The sequence below is a fragment of the Pelophylax lessonae genome (assembly GCF_965119305.1).
Source record: "Pelophylax lessonae genome assembly, chromosome: 13".
In the NCBI taxonomy this organism is placed as follows: Eukaryota; Metazoa; Chordata; class Amphibia; order Anura; family Ranidae; genus Pelophylax; species Pelophylax lessonae.
The window spans coordinates 73,844,556-73,867,049 of NC_138780.1; the positions used below are offsets into that span (position 1 = coordinate 73,844,556).

The 22,494-nt window shown below is 46.1% G+C and overlaps 1 protein-coding gene across 1 annotated transcript in view; it reads right to left on the reverse strand.

Annotated features, from left to right (window-relative positions):
• The window catches only part of BUB1B (BUB1 mitotic checkpoint serine/threonine kinase B), a 138,833-nt gene that overhangs the window by 100,139 nt on the left and 16,200 nt on the right, over positions 1–22,494 (reverse strand). The window contains exons 4-6 of the mRNA XM_082275302.1: positions 21,504–21,648; positions 20,241–20,437; positions 200–366 (exon numbers count right to left, since the gene is read on the reverse strand). Of these exons, the coding sequence (XP_082131428.1) occupies positions 200–366; positions 20,241–20,437; positions 21,504–21,648 (509 nt within the window). The remainder of the gene's footprint in view (positions 1–199; positions 367–20,240; positions 20,438–21,503; positions 21,649–22,494) is intronic.

Here is a 22,494-nt window from a genome sequence, read left to right on the forward strand (position 1 = left end):
ATCAAATACCACCAAAAGAAAGCTCTATTTGTGGGAAAAAAATGACAAATTTAGTTTAGGTACAGTGTTGCATGACCGCGCAATTGTCATTCAAAATGCAACAGCGCTAAAAGCTGAAAATTGGTCTGGGCAGGAAGGGGGTGAAAGTGCCCGGTATTGAAGTGGTTAAAGAAGTTTTCTGAAGAAATAAATTACTTACGTTTTAGGTTATCTCCCACTCTGCTCACTGGAGCTCTTGCTTTGTTTTTTCCTCTGGCTTTTAAATCCACCAGAGAGCTGCGCTGAGGTTCAGAGGATACAGACTCCTCAACATCTTCATCAGCAAGACTCTTTAACACTTGACGAGAAACCCGGGCCTGGAACTGTCTGCAAAAGATATGACGAGGAAACTGCTTATTAAAGACTAATGCAGCACAAATTTATAGAAAATTAAAGTTCTTTAAATGAAATTGCTGTGAGCCACATCTGTATATGTAAAATAGAAAGGAACGATGCGCTAACTACCAGAAATTATTAACGCTTAAAACAAATCTGTGTCCATATTAAACCTATATAGCAGATACTCACATTCTGTATCTGAAGACGTCAGCTGCAGTCACTCAGTTTAAATCACCATGTAATATGTTCCCGAAGGTGAACTTATCCTTTAACCCTTTCACAGCCAGAGCCATTTTTTCATTTTTTGCACGTTTAAAAAATTATTTTAGGCCCGAAGATAACATAAAACCCCCAAACATTATAGATTTTCTGAAGGCAGACACCCTAGAGAATAAAATAGTGGTAGTTCCAATTTCTTATGTCACATATTACCGCAAAGGTCTAGGAAGAACAAAATTTCAGTTGTTAAAAAAAAAAAAAAAAAAAACACACACAATAGAATTACCCAAAATTTTTTTTGGTAAAATATAAAAGCAGAATAGAGAGATACCCAACATGTCAGTACTAGGGATCGACCGATTATCGGCACCACCGATATGCACTTTCCCCGATATATCATAGAGAGGGGTTCCCCTAAATGGGACTTTTTAGGCACAGAAGGATCTAGTATTATAATAATCAACAGTGATTTAGATAATAATGGTGATTTTTATTAAATGTGTATAAACAAAAAATTAAAAACATATACAAGCTATACCAAATGACACCAATGATCAACCAAATAGCAGAACTTTAACCCGACATGTTTCGAAGATAATAAACTTTCTCTTCTTCTTCAGGGGAAGCTCAAGTAAGTATTATATTAACAGAAAAATATATATATGAATATTATATACTAGATGTATAAAAAGCACATTTAAAGATATTGTGTTAACATTACTTACAGGGTTGACAGTGTCTAGACTTAAATAGCTTGTACAAGGGGTTAAAACCAAGGAAGCTGGGCTTGATCTGACTGGCGGTGTGGGCTGCTGATATGTATATGCAGCTTAGATGGTATGACAGGGTAAGCTGACCCGAGACCTCCACTATGGGCGTCTGAAGTCCAATAAAGTTAGGAAGCCAAACACGGTGCCATATCTTATCCCTTTTCATAAATGGTGTTAAAGCCAGACAGCTGGTAAAAAAAAAAAAAGGATCACAAGAAAGGATTGGGTTTAGAGTTCTGATAATTCAATGTGTGGCAAGAGGAATGAGTATTAGAATTACTCAAACTTTAGATTGCCAAATAATATCGAAAATAGGTTAGAGAAAATTATTACTTGTACCTTAAAGGATGTGTAGATGGGCAGACCGATCCTCTCCAGCGAGCAGACAGCAGATACTGTGCTGCCCGAATGCTGGGAGGGGGTGTATAAGAGGCCATACTAATTAGGGAGAAGGAGGCATCAGCTGGCGTCCAGGACTGGGCTTCCTGGATCGCAAGCGCCGGGCCCGCCCCCACCCGACGTGTGCGCCGCATAGCGGCACAGCGCGGAGTGGGCGGGGCCGGCGTCTGCGTTCCACCGGCACGGCGTACGAAAACCGGAAGTTCAGAAGAACATCCGGTCTTCGTTGGTGCGCACACACCCAAAGGGGAGTGGAGCTGGAAAAGCACCAATGAGAGACATCGCCTGGAAGCGATGTGTCTCCACCGTGCCGGGACGCCCACAGGGGAGGACCCGGGAAACAGCTCGCAGATAAACGGCTGATGAGATACAAAGTAAAAAAGTTTAATCAGAGACATTTAATCAGCCAATATAGTTGGGCATGTTGATATATGTATATTATAGATGTATGTAACACCGCTAGAGATCAAGACCAGGCCAAGGTGTTGTAATGGAGACCACCTAAAGAACACAGATAGAAAAAGAGCATCAATAATACAAATTGGAAATATTCAAGTTGTACAGTACAAATGTGGACATTGACATCATGGAAATAAGAAAGCATATGATGTAATCAAAAAGAGGATAACAGTAGAACACAACAGTGAAATTCATTATATGTTGTCTACATGTACAGAATAATAAAGTACAATACATATGTGGACATATTACTCTGTATTTATCATTTTTCCATTCCTCCTGACTCAAAGCCTTCCAGGAATGGCTTGAAAGACAACATGCCATTTAACCCTGGTGGCTCAGTGGCTTTGAGGGAATAGATCCACCTCAGCTCAAGTTGGAGGAGACTTTTGTTCCAGTCTCCTCCTCTCGGGCTGGGGTGGATACGATCAAGGATTAAGAACTTTATTTTAGGGAATTTTCCCCCGTGGACTGTGCCTACATGGCGTCCAAGCGGGAGTTCTGGGTCAGACTTCCTCATGCTGAGGATATGCCGGTAAGCCCGTCGCCAGAACTCTAATTTGGTTTTGCCTACGTAGAAACATTGACAATCACATAGCAGTAGATACACCACCCCCGCCGTGCGACAGTTGGCGAAGTGTCTAGCTGTGAAAATAAGACCGTTAGGCAGCATGGGATTTTTTTGTGTCATCATGTAGCCGCAATAGTTGCAGCTGCCACATAAAAAGGTCCCTTTATATTTACAGCAACTAGTGAGGGACTCATTTATGAATTCACTCCGAACCAACCTATCTTTGAGCGCAGGGGCTCTTTTGAAAGTGAATTTGGGAGTGTCTGAAAGATATTGGCCCAAAATTGGATCGGATGACAGAAGGTGCCAATGTTTGGCAACAATCCGTCTAATTTTAGAGTGTTGGTACGTAAATGGAGTTATGATTCTGGGTTCATCACTGTTGCTGTCCGTATTTGGAACCCTCTTTGGGGCTAGTAAAGCTTTCCTGTCACTAAGAAGAGCACGCTTATAAGCATGTTTGAGTGATTTTTTAGAATAACCTCTTCGTAATAATCTATCCCGCAGCCCACCGGCTGCAGATTGAAACGAGGGTAGATCAGAGCAAATACGCCTTAGTCGTAGGTATTGGCTTACTGGGATGGAACGGAGGAGGGGTGTGGGATGGAAGCTAGAACCATGGAGGATTGTATTCCCCGCAGTGGGCTTTCGGAAAAGTCCGCTGTGTAGGGTACCTCCTTCGTCCTTCGTAGGGAAGGAGGTACCCTACACAGCGGACTTTTCCGAAAGCCCACTGCGGGGAATACAATCCTCCATGGTTCTAGCTTCCATCCCACACCCCTCCTCCGTTCCATCCCAGTAAGCCAATACCTACGACTAAGGCGTATTTGCTCTGATCTACCCTCGTTTCAATCTGCAGCCGGTGGGCTGCGGGATAGATTATTACGAAGAGGTTATTCTAAAAAATCACTCAAACATGCTTATAAGCGTGCTCTTCTTAGTGACAGGAAAGCTTTACTAGCCCCAAAGAGGGTTCCAAATACGGACAGCAACAGTGATGAACCCAGAATCATAACTCCATTTACGTACCAACACTCTAAAATTAGACGGATTGTTGCCAAACATTGGCACCTTCTGTCATCCGATCCAATTTTGGGCCAATATCTTTCAGACACTCCCAAATTCACTTTCAAAAGAGCCCCTGCGCTCAAAGATAGGTTGGTTCGGAGTGAATTCATAAAGGAGTCCCTCACTAGTTGCTGTAAATATAAAGGGACCTTTTTATGTGGCAGCTGCAACTATTGCGGCTACATGATGACACAAAAAAATCCCATGCTGCCTAACGGTCTTATTTTCACAGCTAGACACTTCGCCAACTGTCGCACGGCGGGGGTGGTGTATCTACTGCTATGTGATTGTCAATGTTTCTACGTAGGCAAAACCAAATTAGAGTTCTGGCGACGGGCTTACCGGCATATCCTCAGCATGAGGAAGTCTGACCCAGAACTCCCGCTTGGACGCCATGTAGGCACAGTCCACGGGGGAAAATTCCCTAAAATAAAGTTCTTAATCCTTGATCGTATCCACCCCAGCCCGAGAGGAGGAGACTGGAACAAAAGTCTCCTCCAACTTGAGCTGAGGTGGATCTATTCCCTCAAAGCCACTGAGCCACCAGGGTTAAATGGCATGTTGTCTTTCAAGCCATTCCTGGAAGGCTTTGAGTCAGGAGGAATGGAAAAATGATAAATACAGAGTAATATGTCCACATATGTATTGTACTTTATTATTCTGTACATGTAGACAACATATAATGAATTTCACTGTTGTGTTCTACTGTTATCCTCTTTTTGATTACATCATATGCTTTCTTATTTCCATGATGTCAATGTCCACATTTGTACTGTACAACTTGAATATTTCCAATTTGTATTATTGATGCTCTTTTTCTATCTGTGTTCTTTAGGTGGTCTCCATTACAACACCTTGGCCTGGTCTTGATCTCTAGCGGTGTTACATACATCTATAATATACATATATCAACATGCCCAACTATATTGGCTGATTAAATGTCTCTGATTAAACTTTTTTACTTTGTATCTCATCAGCCGTTTATCTGCGAGCTGTTTCCCGGGTCCTCCCCTGTGGGCGTCCCGGCACGGTGGAGACACATCGCTTCCAGGCGATGTCTCTCATTGGTGCTTTTCCAGCTCCACTCCCCTTTGGGTGTGTGCGCACCAACGAAGACCGGATGTTCTTCTGAACTTCCGGTTTTCGTACGCCGTGCCGGTGGAACGCAGACGCCGGCCCCGCCCACTCCGCGCTGTGCCGCTATGCGGCGCACACGTCGGGTGGGGGCGGGCCCGGCGCTTGCGATCCAGGAAGCCCAGTCCTGGACGCCAGCTGATGCCTCCTTCTCCCTAATTAGTATGGCCTCTTATACACCCCCTCCCAGCATTCGGGCAGCACAGTATCTGCTGTCTGCTCGCTGGAGAGGATCGGTCTGCCCATCTACACATCCTTTAAGGTACAAGTAATAATTTTCTCTAACCTATTTTCGATATTATTTGGCAATCTAAAGTTTGAGTAATTCTAATACTCATTCCTCTTGCCACACATTGAATTATCAGAACTCTAAACCCAATCCTTTCTTGTGATCCTTTTTTTTTTTTACCAGCTGTCTGGCTTTAACACCATTTATGAAAAGGGATAAGATATGGCACCGTGTTTGGCTTCCTAACTTTATTGAACTTCAGACGCCCATAGTGGAGGTCTCGGGTCAGCTTACCCTGTCATACCATCTAAGCTGCATATACATATCAGCAGCCCACACCGCCAGTCAGATCAAGCCCAGCTTCCTTGGTTTTAACCCCTTGTACAAGCTATTTAAGTCTAGACACTGTCAACCCTGTAAGTAATGTTAACACAATATCTTTAAATGTGCTTTTTATACATCTAGTATATAATATTCATATATATATTTTTCTGTTAATATAATACTTACTTGAGCTTCCCCTGAAGAAGAAGAGAAAGTTTATTATCTTCGAAACATGTCGGGTTAAAGTTCTGCTATTTGGTTGATCATTGGTGTCATTTGGTATAGCTTGTATATGTTTTTAATTTTTTGTTTATACACATTTAATAAAAATCACCATTATTATCTAAATCACTGTTGATTATTATAATACTAGATCCTTCTGTGCCTAAAAAGTCCCATTTAGGGGAACCCCTCTCTATGTACTGTCCATTAGGGATGTGGCACATTTGAACACTGGTCATACACATCCTTTCTTCCCCGATATATCGGAATCGGCCTCTGAGGTTACCGATATTTCGGGAAAGTGCTGTACCGGAGTGATGCCTGCAGCTAGAGGAATCATCCCGGTACCGGCGTCCATAGCCGACGGTGACAACCGATGCGGCCAAGAAGCCACTCGGCTGTCATTACAAGGAGCAGGAGGGGACGTCTCCCCCCCTCCTGCCGCCTTCCGCGGCTCGCTCGGGTCTCCTGTCCCACTGGAAGACCTGGGCATCCTACCTGCACGGCCGCCGAAGACCCGATCAAAGCCGCATTCGGCTCTGATCCGATCTCCATGTAAAAAACCCGGAAATGATGTCATGACATCACTTCCGGGTACTCGGCGCCACATTCAAAAAAAAACTACAACAGCCATACTTGGCGTTTTAAATGCTTTTCAGTGCCGAGGAGGGGTTTGGGGGTCTTTTAGACCCCCAGATTTCTCCACAAGGAGTACCTGGGAAAAAATAATAAAACATTTTACATGTCTGAAAATATCGGCCGATACCGATAACCGATGACCAAAATATCGGTATTAAAAAAACGATATCGGTCCATCACTAGTCCGTATCCTATATTTTCCATAAGCAATGCTTTCAAAGTCCCCTATAGGTAATCAGTTTAGTGTTACGAAGTAGGTCTGGTGCTAGAATTATTGATCTCATTCCGGCATGAGCGGCAATATGTACCATGTGTATTGCATGCAATGTTTTCAGGTCTAGGCGCCCCGCAGTGTGCATTACGCTTGAACGTGCGTATATGTGGGGGTGCCTCAATTTGTTTGGGAGGTATTTTATGTGCTTGGGTGTAACTAATTTTTTAGATGTAGCACACTCATAGGTGATAGGTAAAAACATCTATTGCTCCTTCTGCTTATCAGGGGAGCCTAATCTATTAGGTTGCCTGTTGCATGTTTCCAGGTGTGATTCACTGGGTCTGAGGGAGTGTTCCCACTGCATTCAATGAGGGAGCTTGTTGGGCAGTGGAGGAAACCCAGCCAGTGACACATTGGCTTTTGTGGGAGTTTCAGTGGGAGGGCATTCTTGCAATGCATCCTGGGATTGCCCCTAAAAGCTGAGGGGACATGTGACAAGGCATCTTTGGCGGGAAGCAGAGTCCCAGGAGGAGGTGGACGGCTGTCTCTCCTCCTGCTGTGTATGAGGAAGGTGGTCTTAGGCAGACGGCCTAGTGAACCAGGTATGGAGCTGAGCTGCAGAGGATCCAGTGGAGCCGACAGTGGAGCTGCTGGCAGAGTCTCTTGGGAAAAACAGTGTCCGTGAGTACTAGGGGACTTGCCAAAGGGTCTGCCCAGGAAGGGGGGCCACTCCAGTAATGTCAGAGGATCAAGGGGCCAGCTCACACAGAGTTGTAAAGAAAAGGGGGTGCTGTGTAGAGCCCTGAAGAGTAGGGACAAAGGGGGTGCCAAGTAAGACCCTGAAGAGTAATTCACAGTACAGTACAACAAATTCTTCTTCACTTTAGTGGCAAGGTGAAGCAGCGGCCTTGCTGCATTTAGCTAAACAGAAAATCCCAGCAATTGTACATAGTTTATTCAGTTGGAGTATCCCACTCATCCCTTCTCCTATCCAAGTTCTCAAAATAAAACCACAAAAACCAAAACCCCTAGACGGTTTTCTGACTGAGCCAAGCATTTTGAAAATGCATTATTGTCAGTTATTGCTATGGGTAACCCAGGGGAATCCGTAACCAGCAGCTCCCAAGGGAGTAGTGCTATATACAATAAAAAAATTTTACTAATCTTACAAAAAGTCCCCTATGTGATGATTTTTTTTTTTTTTTTTGGTGACAGGTTCTCTACAATGGCCCAGTCAATCACCTGACTTGAATCCAATAGAAAATCTCTGGAAAGAACTAAAGATCAGAGTTCATAGAAGAGGCCCATGAAACCTTCAAGATTGAAAGACTGTTTGTGTGGAAGAATGAGCCAAAAATCACACCTGAGCAACGCATGCGACTAGTTTCTCCATACAGGAGGCGTCTTGAAGCTGTCATTACTAACAAAGGATTTTATACGAAGAATTACATTTTGGTTAGCGTGGTCAACACTTTTCCCTGTGTTGTTCTATTTAATTACACATAACTTCATTTCTGTTTGTTTTGGTTTCTTTATATGTATGGGTTGTTACTGACATGTGGTGAAAATTTCATGCCAATAGCACCTTTAGAAATATATTTACCTAGAAAAATGGTGACGTGTTAAAAACTTACAGTATTTTACCCAGTGTGTGTGTGTTTGTTCCCCCCATGGTAAAGTTATGGGTAAGTGAGGAAGCAGGATACAGTTATACCTCCTTAATACACTGAAGAAGGTATATGGACAACATTTTGTTTATATCGAATATGGATTGTGTCTAATTGACTACCTATTCCACAGCTCAATAAAAGTTTTTTGGATATTAGGTTTTGTTGGGAGAGTATTGCCTCAATATTCTTATTTGTGTAAAGGATGGTGAGCTACGCACACACAAAGTCCTCCGCAAAAGCCACTGACACAAATGGGTTCATATGCAAAAGGAGTTGCCAACGTCTTTCTTGGGTTAACAGTATTGCGATAAAACAATTCATCTGCATTAGAAAGTTATCTATGGAGAATTATTTTGAATGGAAAAAACTGAATTTTTGTAAAATCTTACCTGTAAAATTCCTTTCTCTGAGTCCTCCGACAGTCGCCGCCTCTTCATATTCGTCACATATGGGGTATTAGACTTTGCTCCGAAGGAGTAGCTAGGCAACAGAATATGTTAACATTAAAGCTTTTAACATATCCCACCCTCAGGGGGTGGTCCCCTCAGTCAATACCCTCCTACTTCCTGCAACCATATCTCAGTTTCAGTGGAATAGCAGTAGAGTATACAACCAAACCCCAAAAGAGGGGCGGGGGCGGCGACTGTCGGAGGACTCAGAGAAAGGAATTTTACAGGTAAGATTTTACAAAAATTCCGTTTTCTCTTACGTCCTCCGACAGTCGCCGCCTCTTCATATTCGTCACATATGGGGACGTCCCAAAGCAGTGCAAACATGAGGGGTGGGAAACGCATCCGCGCCGAAAGGCAACGCAGTCTCCGCATCAAAGAAAGGAACCTTACCAAAGGAAGGAAACCAGCTGGGCTACAGGAAAAACAAGTGCTCAACAGAAGCAACAACCCAGGAAAAGACAAATAACCAGGGGATAAAAAACTTATCCCAACAGCCAGAGGACCCCAACAAGGGACCCTAGGGAATTGCCGCACTAAGAACCTTGCGGCCAAAGGAAGCATCCGCCGATGCCTGAACATCTACTTTGTAGAATTTTGTGAAAGTATGCACGGTCGACCAGGTCGCCGCCTTACACACCTGGGCTACAGAAGCCCCATGACGACAGGCCCAAGACGTACTCAAAGATCTAGTAGAGTGCGCCTTCACAGGCACAGGGGGAACCTTCCCCTGCAAAAAATAGGCCTGTTCAATGGTCTGCCTGATCCATTTGGCAATGGTAGAGGCCGACGCCGCCATGCCCTTCCGAGGACCCTCTGGAAGAACAAACAAGGAGTCCGTCTTTCGAAAAGACTCAGTCGATTTAAGGTAAACCCTTATCGCCCGAACAACATCCAAAGAATGCAATCTCACCTCCTTTGGATGTATAGGCTTCGCGCACAGCGAAGGCAAGACAATATCCTCATTAAGATTGAATTCCGAAACTCGCTTTGGAAGAAAAGAAGGATTAGGTCGCAAGACCACCTTATCCAAATGAACAACCAGATACGGAGACTTGCAGGACAAAGCCGCCAGCTCCGACACTCTGCGAGCCGAAGTGATCGCAACCAAAAAGGCGACCTTTTTGGACAACATAGACAACGAGATCTCCCTGATCTGTTCAAAAGGAGCACGTTGTAACACAGATAGAACGAGATTCAAGTCCCAAGGGGGCAGAGGATCCCTCCTAGGAGGAACCAGATGCCGCACACCCTGAACAAAAGTGCCAACCAAGGAGTTGGAAGCCACGGGACGTTGAAACAGAACGGCCAGCGCAGACACCTGACCCTTTATCGTAGCCAGCGCCAAACGCTGATCGACACCCGTTTGAAGGAAGGACAGCACTCGGGAAACCGAGTACGTGCGGGGTGAAAACCCCCTGGACTCACACCAGGCAAAATAGGCCTTCCAAGTACGGTAATAAACCTTCCCCGAGGAAGACTTCCTCGCGTTGATCAAGGTATGAACGACCTCTGGGGAGAGACCCTTCTCCTTCAGGACCTCGGTCTCAACAGCCAGGCCGTCAAAGCCAGCGACTGTAAAGCAGGATGGTATATCGGTCCTTGAGACAGGAGATCGTCTCGAAGAGGCAGACGCCACGGGGCGTCGAGCGCCAGATTCACGAGGTCTGCGTACCAGGACCGGCGAGGCCAGTCCGGTGCCACAAGAATCACCGTGCTGCGTTCCGAGTGTAACCTGCGAAGGAACCTGGACAGCAACTGAATCGGTGGAAACGCGTACATCAGCCTGTACTGATGCCACGGGCCACTAACGCGTCCGACGCGTGTGCCCGAGGGTCGCGCGTCCTTGCCACGAACCTTCTCACCTTGTTGTTGAGACGAGACGCGAACAGGTCCACATCTGGAAGACCCCACTTCGCGCACAACATCTGGAAGACAGCCGGGTGGAGAGACCATTCCCCCTGATCCAGAGTCTGGCGACTCAGATAGTCCGCCTGCCAGTTCTCCACCCCCCGGAATGTGAACCGCCGTCATCGCCGGGACATGAGTCTCGGCCCAAGACAGAATGTCGGCCACTTCTCGAGCCGCTCGGGCACTCCTGGTGCCCCCTTGGTGGTTGATGTAGGCCACCGCCGTGGCATTGTCCGTCTGCACCCGAACCGGGCAGCCCTGCAGCCGGTCCGTCCAGCGATGAAGACAGAGATTTATCGCACGCAATTCCAGAATGTTGATCGGAAGGGAGGACTCCCCCTCCGACCAAGTCCCCTGGGCGGACAGAACGCCCAGAACACCACCCCAGCCCGACAGGCTGGCATCCGTGGTGATTACCGTCCACGAGATAGGACGAAACGACTTGCCCCCGGACACCATCGGGGACTGGAGCCACCACAGAAGGTCTCTTCTGGTGCGATGACTCAACAAGATTTGAAGATCCAGAGATCGAGGTCGCCCGTCCCACATGGACAGGATCTCCGCTTGGAGACCCCGCGTGTGAAACTGGGCGAAGGGAATCTCCTCGAAGGCCGAGACCATCAATCCCAGACATCTCATGCACGTCCGCAGAGACGAGAGCGGAACATCCCTGAGGGACCTGACTTCCTCCTGAAGAGTCCTGAGTTTGTCTTCCGGCAGGAAGACCTTCGCCTGCACAGAGTCCAGAATCATTCCCAGGTAGGGAAGACGAACCGACGGACTCAGTGTCGACTTTGGAAAATTTATCGTCCAACCAAACTCCTGCAGAGTTTGCATCGTGACAGACAGGTCCTTCTCCAGACCCTGGCTGGTCGCAGACCGAACCAGAATGTCGTCCAGATACCCCAGGACAGAAATGCCCTGGGCCCTCAATAATGCCAGAACCGGTGAGGGCACCTTGGTGAAGACCCGCAGAGCCGAGGCGAGACCAAAAGGCAACGCCACGAACTGGTAGTGATCCTCCGCAATGGCAAATCGAAGGTACCTCTGGTGACCCTCGAAAATGGGGATGTGAAGATACGCATCCTTCAAATCGACGGAGGCCATGAATTCCCCCCGAACCAGGGCAGCCACCACCGACCGCAGGGATTCCATGCGGAACTTGCGAACCCGCACAGAGCGGTTCAGAGCCTTCAAGTCCAGAATTGGACGAACCTTGCCCTCCTTTCTGGGCACGGTGAACAGATTGGAATAAAACCCCCGAAATCTGTCCCGATGAGGCACCGGAACTACCACTCCCTGAGCCCTCAGGTCCCGCACCGCCAGGTGCAGGTCCCGTAAACGCTCTGGAGACAGTTGAAGATTTGAGGGAAAAAAATCTGCTCTCCGGCCGAGAGAGAAACTCGATCTTGTAACCAGATCGAACGATCTCCTGAACCCATCTGTCCCGCACGCGGGCCAACCAGGGCTGAAGAAAACCGAGCAAGCGTCCCCCCACCCCAAAACTGGGTGAGGGCGCCCCTTCAGGCCGCACTGTTATGGGCTGCGGATCCGGATTGACCGGACTTCTGTTTTCCAGACCAGGGCTTCTTCTGAGAGCCTTGACCTTTGAACGGTTTGCCCTTGTAGTGCGACCGAAAGGACCCCTGAGGGGGCTGAAAATTAGCATGCTTCTTCCCAGAAGCCCCCTTAGCCTTGGGGAAATGGGGCAAGAGAGTGCTCTTACCTCCGGTGATCCCCTTAATCAACACATCCAAGGACTCCCCAAAAAGGGGAGCCGCACAGGAGAGGCAGAAGGAGCTTAGGGAAGTTAACAAGTGGCTGAGGAATTGGTGTAGGAAGGAGGGGTTTGGGTTCCTGGAGAACTGGGCTGACTTCTCAGTCGGCTACCGGCTCTTTAGTAAGGATGGGCTGCACCTTAATGGGGACGGTACAGCTCTTTTGGGGAGAAAGATGGCCACTGAGTTGGAGGGGCTTTTAAACTAGGAGACGGGGGGGAGGGATCAGAAATAGAATCAGTCAGGAGGGAGCAGAGGACTGAAGGCAGTTGTAGGGTCAATAGCGACAGTAGGTCAACAACATCAATTGGCGGGTCTGTGCGGGAGAACAGCAGACCAAACAGAAATAAACAAAACCGCCAATCACGTTTAACTTCCGTAAAACTAAGAGAGGTATATGCTAATGCCAGGAGCCTAGCTAATAAGATGGATGAGTTGGACATGTTAGTACATGAGGAGGACATAGACCTTGTGGGAATAACGGAGACTTGGTTCGACCCCTCACATGACTGGCTGGCCAATATCCAAGGGTATTCGGTGTACCGGAAGGACAGGGTTGGTAAAAGAGGGGGAGGGGTATGTCTCTATGTCAAGAACAATATAAAGGTGCTAGAAAGGAGTGACATTACGGATGGGATGAGCATGGATTTAGAATCTGTGTGGGTTGAACTCGATAGGGAAGAAGATAAGGGAAAAGTAGTTGTGGGGGTTTGCTATAGGCCACCTAACCAAGGGGAGGAGGTAGAGCTGGAATTTTTAGCACTAATAGGTAAAGCGGCAAAACTAGGATCAGTCATCATATTGGGGGACTTCAATTATCCCGACATTGACTGGGAAGAGGGGACTGCACACTCGCATAAGGCCCGGCTATTCACGGAAACCTTACAGGATAACTACATGTCGCAGTTGGTGGATTCCCCTACTAGAGAGAATGCTATCCTGGATCTATTGATCACTAATGACCCAGACATAATCTCGGAGGTAGGAGTCCAGGACAACCTGGGCTCTAGCGATCACAGGATGATCACATTTAGTATAAATAACAATATAAAAAGGCAAGTGGGGAACATAAGAACCCTAAACTTCAGAAGGGCAGACTTTCCAAAATTGTACTCATTGATGGAAAGGGTAAACTGGGACCAAACCCTGGGATCACTGACCACAGAGGAAAAATGGGAATGCTTTAGAACAATATTAAGCAAAGGCATCTTGCAGTGCATTCCTATGGGGAATAAATTTAGAAGAGACAAAGCCAAACCTGGCTGGCTAAACCGTAGCGTTAAAAAACTTATTAGGGGAAAAAAATTGGCCTTCAAGAAATATAAATCAGAGGGCACCGTATCGGCCTTCCAGCAATACAAGGAGGAAAATAAGAAGTGTAAACACGAAATCAAGATGGCTAAAATCAACTTTGAGAGACAAATAGCGGAGGATAGTAAAAAAAACCCAAAGAAATTCTTTAAATATATCAACAGCAAAAAAACTAGGGCAGAGCATATTGCACACATAATTAGCGATGATGGGAGGATGGTTACAGAGGACACTGAAAAAGCAACCGTGCTGAATTCTTTTTTCTCGTCAGTCTTTACGCAGGAAAAGGAAGGGTACACTGACCATGACTGTATGGTTAGTAGTAATACACAGGACTTGCCACTATGGCTAACAGAGGGGGAAATCAGGTAAAGACTGGATAAACTTAACACAAACAAATCACCAGGCCCGGATGGCGTACATCCGAGAGTGCTCAAGGAACTCAGTATGGTTATATCTAGACCACTGTTCCTGATCTTTGCTGACAGTATTAGGACAGGAGATGTACCAGGGGATTGGAGGAAGGCTAACGTGATTCCGATATTCAAAAAGGGCCAGAGACATATCCCGGGAAATTATAGGCCTGTCAGTCTGACATCAATAATATGTAAACTTTTGGAGGGGATGATAAGGGACTATATCGTAGAGTATGCTAAAGACAACAACATCATCAGTAGTAACCAGCACGGGTTTACAAATGGGCGATCTTGTCAAACCAATCTCTTAGCATTCTACGAGGAAGTGAGCTGTGAGCTAGATAGGGGGAGACCAGTGGATGTGGTGTACTTGGATTTCGCTAAGGCGTTTGATACAGTTCCCCACAAGCGCTTAATTTATAAAATAAGGTCTGCAGGTATCGACAGCAGGGTTTGCTCTTGGATACGGAATTGGCTAAAAGGCCGTGTCCAAAGGGTAGTAATAAACAGCGCATACTCAGACTGGTCTGAGGTAGTAAGCGGGGTGCCCCAGGGCTCAGTCCTGGGACCAACCTTGTTCAATTTATTCATAAACAGCATTGAGGACGGGATCAGTAGTTCGTTATCAGTTTTTGCAGATGACACAAAATTGGCCAGGGCAATAACTGCACAGCATGAAGCAGATATCCTACAGAATGACTTGGACAAAATTACGGAGTGGGCAACGACATGGCAAATGAGGTTTAATGTGGAGAAGTGTAAGGTTTTGCACTTGGGGACCAAAAACATAAAAACACAATACACGTTAGGAGGGGAACCCTTGGGGGAATCAAAAATGGAGAAGGATCTGGGAGTCTTAGTTGATGATAGATTAGTTGATGATAGATTAGGCAACAGCATGCAATGCCAAGCGGCAGCTTCCAAAGCCAACAGAATATTAGCATGCATAAAGAAAGGGATGTATTCCAGAGATAAGACTATAATCCTTCCACTTTATAAAACTCTGGTCCGACCGCATCTGGAGTATTCTGTCCAGTTCTGGTCGCCAGTCCTCAGGAGGGATGTGTTGGAGCTGGAGAAAGTCCAGAGAAGGGCAACTAAACTGATTAGGGGGTTGGAGGACCTTACCTATGAAGAGCGGCTGCAATCGCTCGATTTATTTTCCCTGGAGAAAAGACGTCTGAGAGGGGACATGATAGCAATTTATAAATATCTTAATGGGGATCTCAGCTTAGAAGAAAAGCTGTTAATTCGAAGGAATTGCATGAGGACTCGAGGACATACAATGCGATTAGAGGAGAAGCGTTTTAACCTCAGGCAACGTGGGGGGTTCTTTACTGTTAGGGCTACAAGATTGTGGAATTGTCTACCACAAGAGGTGGTTTCTGCGGGTAGTATGGTGACTTTCAAAAGAATCTTAGACTTACATCTCAAGGATCAGGAGATTGAGGGCTATGTTAGATGATTACAGTCACACACACCTACACAGGTTGAACTGGATGGACTATTGTCTTTATTCAACCTCACCTACTATGTAACTATGTAACTAAAAGGCGAGACCCATCATAAGGCAGATTGGCTAAGGTCTTACGTGAAGACTGGTCCACCGACCAACATTTCAACCAAACCAGGCGGCGAGACAACACCGCCACGCTGTGCACACCTGCAGCCAACGGGACTAGGTCCAAGTCCGCATCACACAGATACATGACACCCTGGTGGATTTGATCCACCATATCCAGGGTCGCCGGCGAGGCTGAATCGGCCACTAGGACGCGCCTAAGCATCTGCGTCCAACTTGCGACCGCCTGGGCCACCATGAGAGAGGCAAACAGAGCCTTAAGCATAGAACCCGTAACAGAATAAGTATGACGGGCAAGAGACTCCAATCTCCTATCCGTGGCATCACGGAACACAGGGGAATCCTCTGCAGGAATCGCAGTGGATTTGTTTAAAACCGCAATTGCGTGATCCACTGGGGGTGGCACACACCACCTTTCATCAGTGGAAGGCGAGAAAGGATAACGCAGCTTGAACCTACTTGGTACAGCAAAAGGTTTGCGCAGATTGCGCCATTGTTCCTTAACAGCGCGCTGAAAATCATAATTGCAGGGAAAAACCTGCGGCGTCCTGCGTTTTCTCTGCGTCCCATAAGCCGCCAAGGCAGCGGGGGGACACACTTCATCCTGCAAACGCAGCGTTTGTTTTATGGAAGCAATCAAGTCATCCATGATTGCAAGCTCTTCAGGCGAGCCAGGGGGAGAATTATCAACCCCTTCAACTTCAGCCTCCACCTCGGACCCCACTAGATCCAGGGAGGAGCGGGACCTGATAAGGAGGCCCCCGCCATAACAGCCCCATCACCTTCACCCTCAGAATCAGAGGAAAGAGAAACTCTGGGTCTTTTAGTAGATTGAGCAGCCACCAGCATCTGCACCTGAGCAGCAAGGCCAGCCACCATAGTGGCTAAATCCCCCCCTGGGGGGGAAACAGCAGTCCCCTGGCTTTTCACCAAGGCGGTAGGAAATTTGCCCTCCTGAGAATCCATTGCCCCTATTACAAATGCCGGATAATAAAGGGTTAACTGCCCCTTTAACAAGCGCGGCGAGCGCAGCCCACCGCACCACACACAAGCACAATGAGACCCCCACAGGGACAATAAAACTGACACAGGCAATGGATAAGAAGGATATAACCTGAGGAGACCCTCGCCGCTGCTGCTGCCTCGATCGGTGTTCCTGGAGAAGAGGAAGTGATGCTGCCAGGGCGCTCTATGAAAGCCTATGGGAGGCTACAAGAAAATGGCCGCCATGCATGTAGAACATGCGGCCGGAGCGAGTGTAGGCAAAAATGGCGCCGTTTGGCGCCGAAACCGCCGCTCCACAGCACAGTAATGCGCACGTCATCCATGTATAAAAAAACATGTCAGATCGCCGCAGCGATCGCTGTATAGTGCCCAAACATGCCCAAAACATGCCCCACAGCACACAGCTTCTCACACTGACAAGGCTGACACACACAGTGTCACACAGCTCCCCCCCCCCCCCCCTGCAGCCCACAGCATGCAGCCGAGTGATAGGGAGACAAACAGTGTGAACAGAGGCAGGTTACACAGTCCCAGACTGACACCCCCCCAGACACACAGGTCCCCACATAGATACACTTACCTCACAATGGCGTGGGGGACCCGCACAGGCGAACAAGCCGCTGCACATGAGGCAGGGAGAGTCGCATACAAGACGCACAGAATGAGGGTTAAGAAACCACACAGCGTCCAGTGAGGTAGCCACCTCACCAATCATCCCTGCACCGAACAGGGATGGGTCGTTCACTGTGCCAGGAGCGTTACCTGGCTGAACGCTCGATGGCAGGCTGGGAAGCCACTGACCCACGACCAGGGGGATCAGCCCGAGACCCAGCCCGCATGATCCTCTTCATCCGAAGAACTAACTAACGCTGACAAAAAGAACAGCTAAGTAAAGGAAGAGAGAAAACTCAAACAAAAAATCAAAAAAGAAGAAAGAGTCTGGGGCACAAAGCCCCAGCACAGAGAGAGCCAGCCACTCCTGACAAGCTAGACATTGAAACTGAGATATGGTTGCAGGAAGTAGGAGGGTATTGACTGAGGGGACCACCCCTTGAGGGTGGGATATGTTAAAAGCTTTAATGTTAACATATTCTGTTGCCTAGCTACTCCTTCGGAGCAAAGTCTAATACCCAATATGTGACGAATATGAAGAGGCGGCGACTGTCGGAGGACGTAAGAGAAAACAGCCCCCCCCAACATATTGGTCTATACTTAAAGTGGTTGTAAAGGCAGAAGGTTTTCTCTTTTTTTTTTTTTTTTATCTTGAAGCATTCTATGCATTAACCACTTGCCGACCGGTCACGTTGACCGTACTGCGGCAAAGTGGCCCGATTCTGTCCAGCGACGTAGACCTACGTCGCTGGACTCCTCCCCCTGTAGGCGGCGCTCGCGTGCCGCCGGAGGCGCGCTCCCGCTGTTTTCAGTCACAGCGGGAGTCGGGCCAGGGGAGGAGCGGCGGCGATCGCCGCTGCTCTTCCCCGATCGTCGGAGAATCGAGTTTGGAGATCCGCCTGCTTGTGTAAACAGAGCGGGCAGATCTCCTAAGTGACAGGGAGTGACAGATTGCTGAACATGCGATCTGTCACTGTGTCACTCAGTCACCTCCCCCACACGTTAGTAAGCACCAGGCATACATTAACCCCTCCCTCTCCAATAAAATTAACCCCTTCCCTGCCAGTGTCATTTTTACAGTAACAGTGCATATTTATAGCACTGATTATATATATATATATATATATATATATATATATATATATATATATATATATATATATATATATATATATATATATATATATATATATATATATAGAAATGTCACCGGTAGCTCCAAAAGTGTCAAAAATGTCAGTCAAGGGTCCGATCTGTCCGCCGCAATGTCGCAGTCCCGCAAAAAAAAAAAAAAAAAAAAAAAAAAATCGCAGATCGCTGCCATTACGCGTTAAAAAAAAAAAAAAAAAAAAAAAAAAAAAAACACCAAAAATGACGAAATCTTTCCCTTAGTAAACGCAATAACTTTTGCACAAACCAGTCAAAATAAGCTTATTGTGATTTTTTTTTACCAAACATAGGTAGCAGAAAACAAATTGGCCAAAAATTTTAAAAAAATTCGATTTTTACATTTTTTGGGGGGGAATTTCATATAAAAAAAAATGTTAAAAATATTATGTTTTCAAAATAAAAACGCTCTTTTTTTGTTTATAGCGCAAAAAGTAAAAATCACACAGGTGATCAAATACCACCAAAAGACAGCTCTGTTTGTGGGAAAAAAAGGACGTAAATTTTGTTTGAGTACAGCGTTGCACGACCGCGCAATTGTCAGTAAAAGTCGCACAGCGCCGAATCGCAAAAAGTGGACTGGACGTAAGACAGCAAAATCCTCCGGTGGTAAAGTGGTTAAGATTTAAAAAAATAAAAACCTGTGTACAGCAGCCCCCTCATACTTACCCGAGCCTATCTATCTTTATCCAGCAATGTTGCACGAGTTTCTCAGCTGCCCGGGACTCCCCTCTTAATTGGCTGAGACAGCAGCGCTGCACCATTTGCTCTTGCTGCTGTCAAAGTCAGTCAGCCAGCCAGCCAGCCAATCAGGAGAGAGAAGGGGTGGGCGCGGAGCTGGGTCATGGCTCCATGTTTGAATGGACACAGGGAGCTGCAACTCTGGCTCGGGTGCCCCCATAGCAAGCTGCCAGACGCACAGAAGAGAGACCCGAGAAGAGGAGGATCCGGGCCATTTTTTGTAAACCAACTGCACAGAGAAGGTAAGTATCTCATGTTATTTTTTTTTTTTTAATATATCAAACACATTAGGTTATACTCACCTGCTCTGTGCAGTGGTTTTGCAGCAAGCAGCCCTGATCCTCCTCTTCTCGGGTCCCCCCCTCCTGCTGGGTGACCCCAGAGCAAGCAGCTTGCAATGGGGGCATCCAAGCTGGCTTGCTCCTGAGCTGCCCCCACTCTTCCCCGATTGGCTCAGAGCCTGTAATTGACAGCAACGAGGAATACATGCAGGGGTCAGGGGGCAGCTAAGCGGCAGGCTTTTTTTAACAAACAGGCCACTGGTAGTACATTGCCTTTTTTCTTAAAGGCTGGGTATTTTGTACAAGCAACCCTGTAGTCACTTTGCTTTTTTTAACACAGGACATTTATATTGCATTCCATTGTTCTACCAATAAAGATAATTACAGCAAATGTACAATAATATACAAAAAAACCCTTTCACATCTATGTTGTGTGTCTATTTATTCTAGTGACCATTTTCACTGGGATAAAAAGAAAAAGAGGAAATACAAAATGCTATGGATGTCAACAGAACAAATAAGGGGAAATGTTCCCATGGGGACACCTGTTTCAGTGACAACTACGTACAATATTTGGGAATTGTCCCTTACCCCAGAGAGATTTTCACTCAGATCTTGTTGTGTCTCTGGGGAGGGCATGAAAAGGGAAATCTCCCCAATGGAGAAAGCTTGTTACTTTTCAGCTCCTTACCTGTGACTGGCCTCCAGTTTATCCAGAGGTTCAGCTCTGCGTTGGATGCCATCCAAGAATACGGAATCCGCTTTCTTGAAATTGCCTTTGGCTTCATATTCCTCTGCCCAGGCAATGTACAGCTGTGCATGTAGAATTCCAATTCCTTGGCTGTGTAAGTAGCTGTACAAATCTGCAGGCTCTGTGCAACAATTAGCCTAACAACACAAAAATCTATATAAGATTCAAATTAAAGTGTAATCAAAGGCAGTAAAATAATCTTTCAGTGGACTGTTAGCGTTATGCAGGAAAACATTTATGATTACACTTCAGAAAAGTTAGCACAATTTATCTTAAAGCTGAAGTCCAAGCCGATTATTCAGCATTCAAAAAATGAATTTAGGCCTCATTCACATGGGTGTACTGATCTGTATACCTATACTAAGCGCCATCTTCACCCATGCAAGATGCACAGGTGTTCCAGCAGCCTGTCACTGATTTCTGGCTGCACGGACCTGGTCAATGTGAAACCTGTCAATGAGCCAAAATACATTTTCAGTAGAGTGAGAAAGGGTTACGCCTCTTCTGACAAGGATTCCCCTGCTGTTCAAGACTTTTTGTCCTGGTAAAAAATTTTAACCCTGCATTTATTGTATAGGTGTCACAATGAAATGACAGGATAATAAAAGAATATCCTCAATGGGACCACAGAAAAATACAAAATGGACAGAAATATGAGCTCCACAAAACAGTCTATATGAGGCTCTGACCTTGGATTATTGGTAGTGTGAAGTTTAGGGTTTGAATAGAAGCCCGAGTCAGGAATGTAGGGACACCGGACTGATTTAAAGACCAACACAAATAGTTTCAGACATCACAAAGTGCTTACACTTCAGCAGAATCATTACTGTAAAAACAAGCGTTGGACCTTAACTTTAATGTTCAGCATGCATTTTATCTGGATTGAAAAGCTTATTTTACCTATATTGAAGGATGTTAGTACAGTTAGTACATGCTGACTGAGCATGATGCCTAAATAAATATGTTAGAAGAAGCTGTTGTTAGAAGACGCACTATGATCTGTGAGAGGTAATAAAACATCTTCAAATGTTACACCTACATTGTCATGTGTGAAACAAAAAAAAAAAAAAAAAAATCTAACACACCAGATGCACTTTAATACCATCTTCCAATAACTTCCAGTGTCATGATCTCCCATTTACCCCTCACTTTTTATAATGTCATAGATAAATTAAACATCTGTACAACACATTAAATACTTACAAACTTGAGGCAGATGTTCAGGTAGCGCAAATCTTCATAATAGCGCTTCTCCTGGTGGAAGATCTTGACCACCCTCTCCAGAAGAGGAGACAGATTGCTTTCCTTACCACCCTGGGGGAAAGCCTGTTCTGCCCATTTTATATACCTGAAATATATTGGATTTTAAACAAAGGTTACAACATAAAAAAACAACACAACCAACAAATCAGCTAACAGGTCCCATGAAAAACAAGAACAGGCAACTGCCTACAGCTCAAATCTCACACAGCCAAAACAACATCTGGACAGAGAAGGGATAACTGGATTTTTGTACTTACCGTAAAATCCTTTTCTCTGAAGTTCATCGACAGACGCAGCTCCATATCTTTAGACCATTGGGTTATGCTCCTCCAATAAGGAATAGGACACTAGGCAGGAAAAAACTTTACCACACCTATGAGGGCTGTCCCTGCAGGCATAACCCCACACACACTGCAACAGCATCTAGTACGACAGACGCAGACGCAGCTCCATATCTTCTTTAAACCATTGGGATGTCCCAAGGCAGTATTTTCATGAGGGGTGAGAAGACAACGTAAAGAACGTAACTTCCCGAAGGCTTAACGTAGCTCTAACAGGAACAACTGTAGCTCACCTAGAAAACACCCTCAAACGGAAAAATAAAAAAGATTCTCTTTAAACAGCAGCCTACAAAACCTTACGGGCAAAAGAGGCAAACCCGAAGATGCCATCATATCAACTTGTAGAATTTTGTGAACGTATGCCCAGACGACCAAGTCGCCGCCTTGCAAACTTGCATCACTGACAAAGGACGGCGAAAAGCCCATGAGGCAATCAGCGCTCTAATAGAATGTGACTAAACTGGGAAAGGAGGAATCTGACCCTTCAGTGAATAAGCCTGAACAACCCATCTGCCTAATCAATCTGGAAATGGTTGCAGCAGAGTCAGGCCCAGATAATCCAGTCTCAAGGAAGGTATCAGGGCAGATTT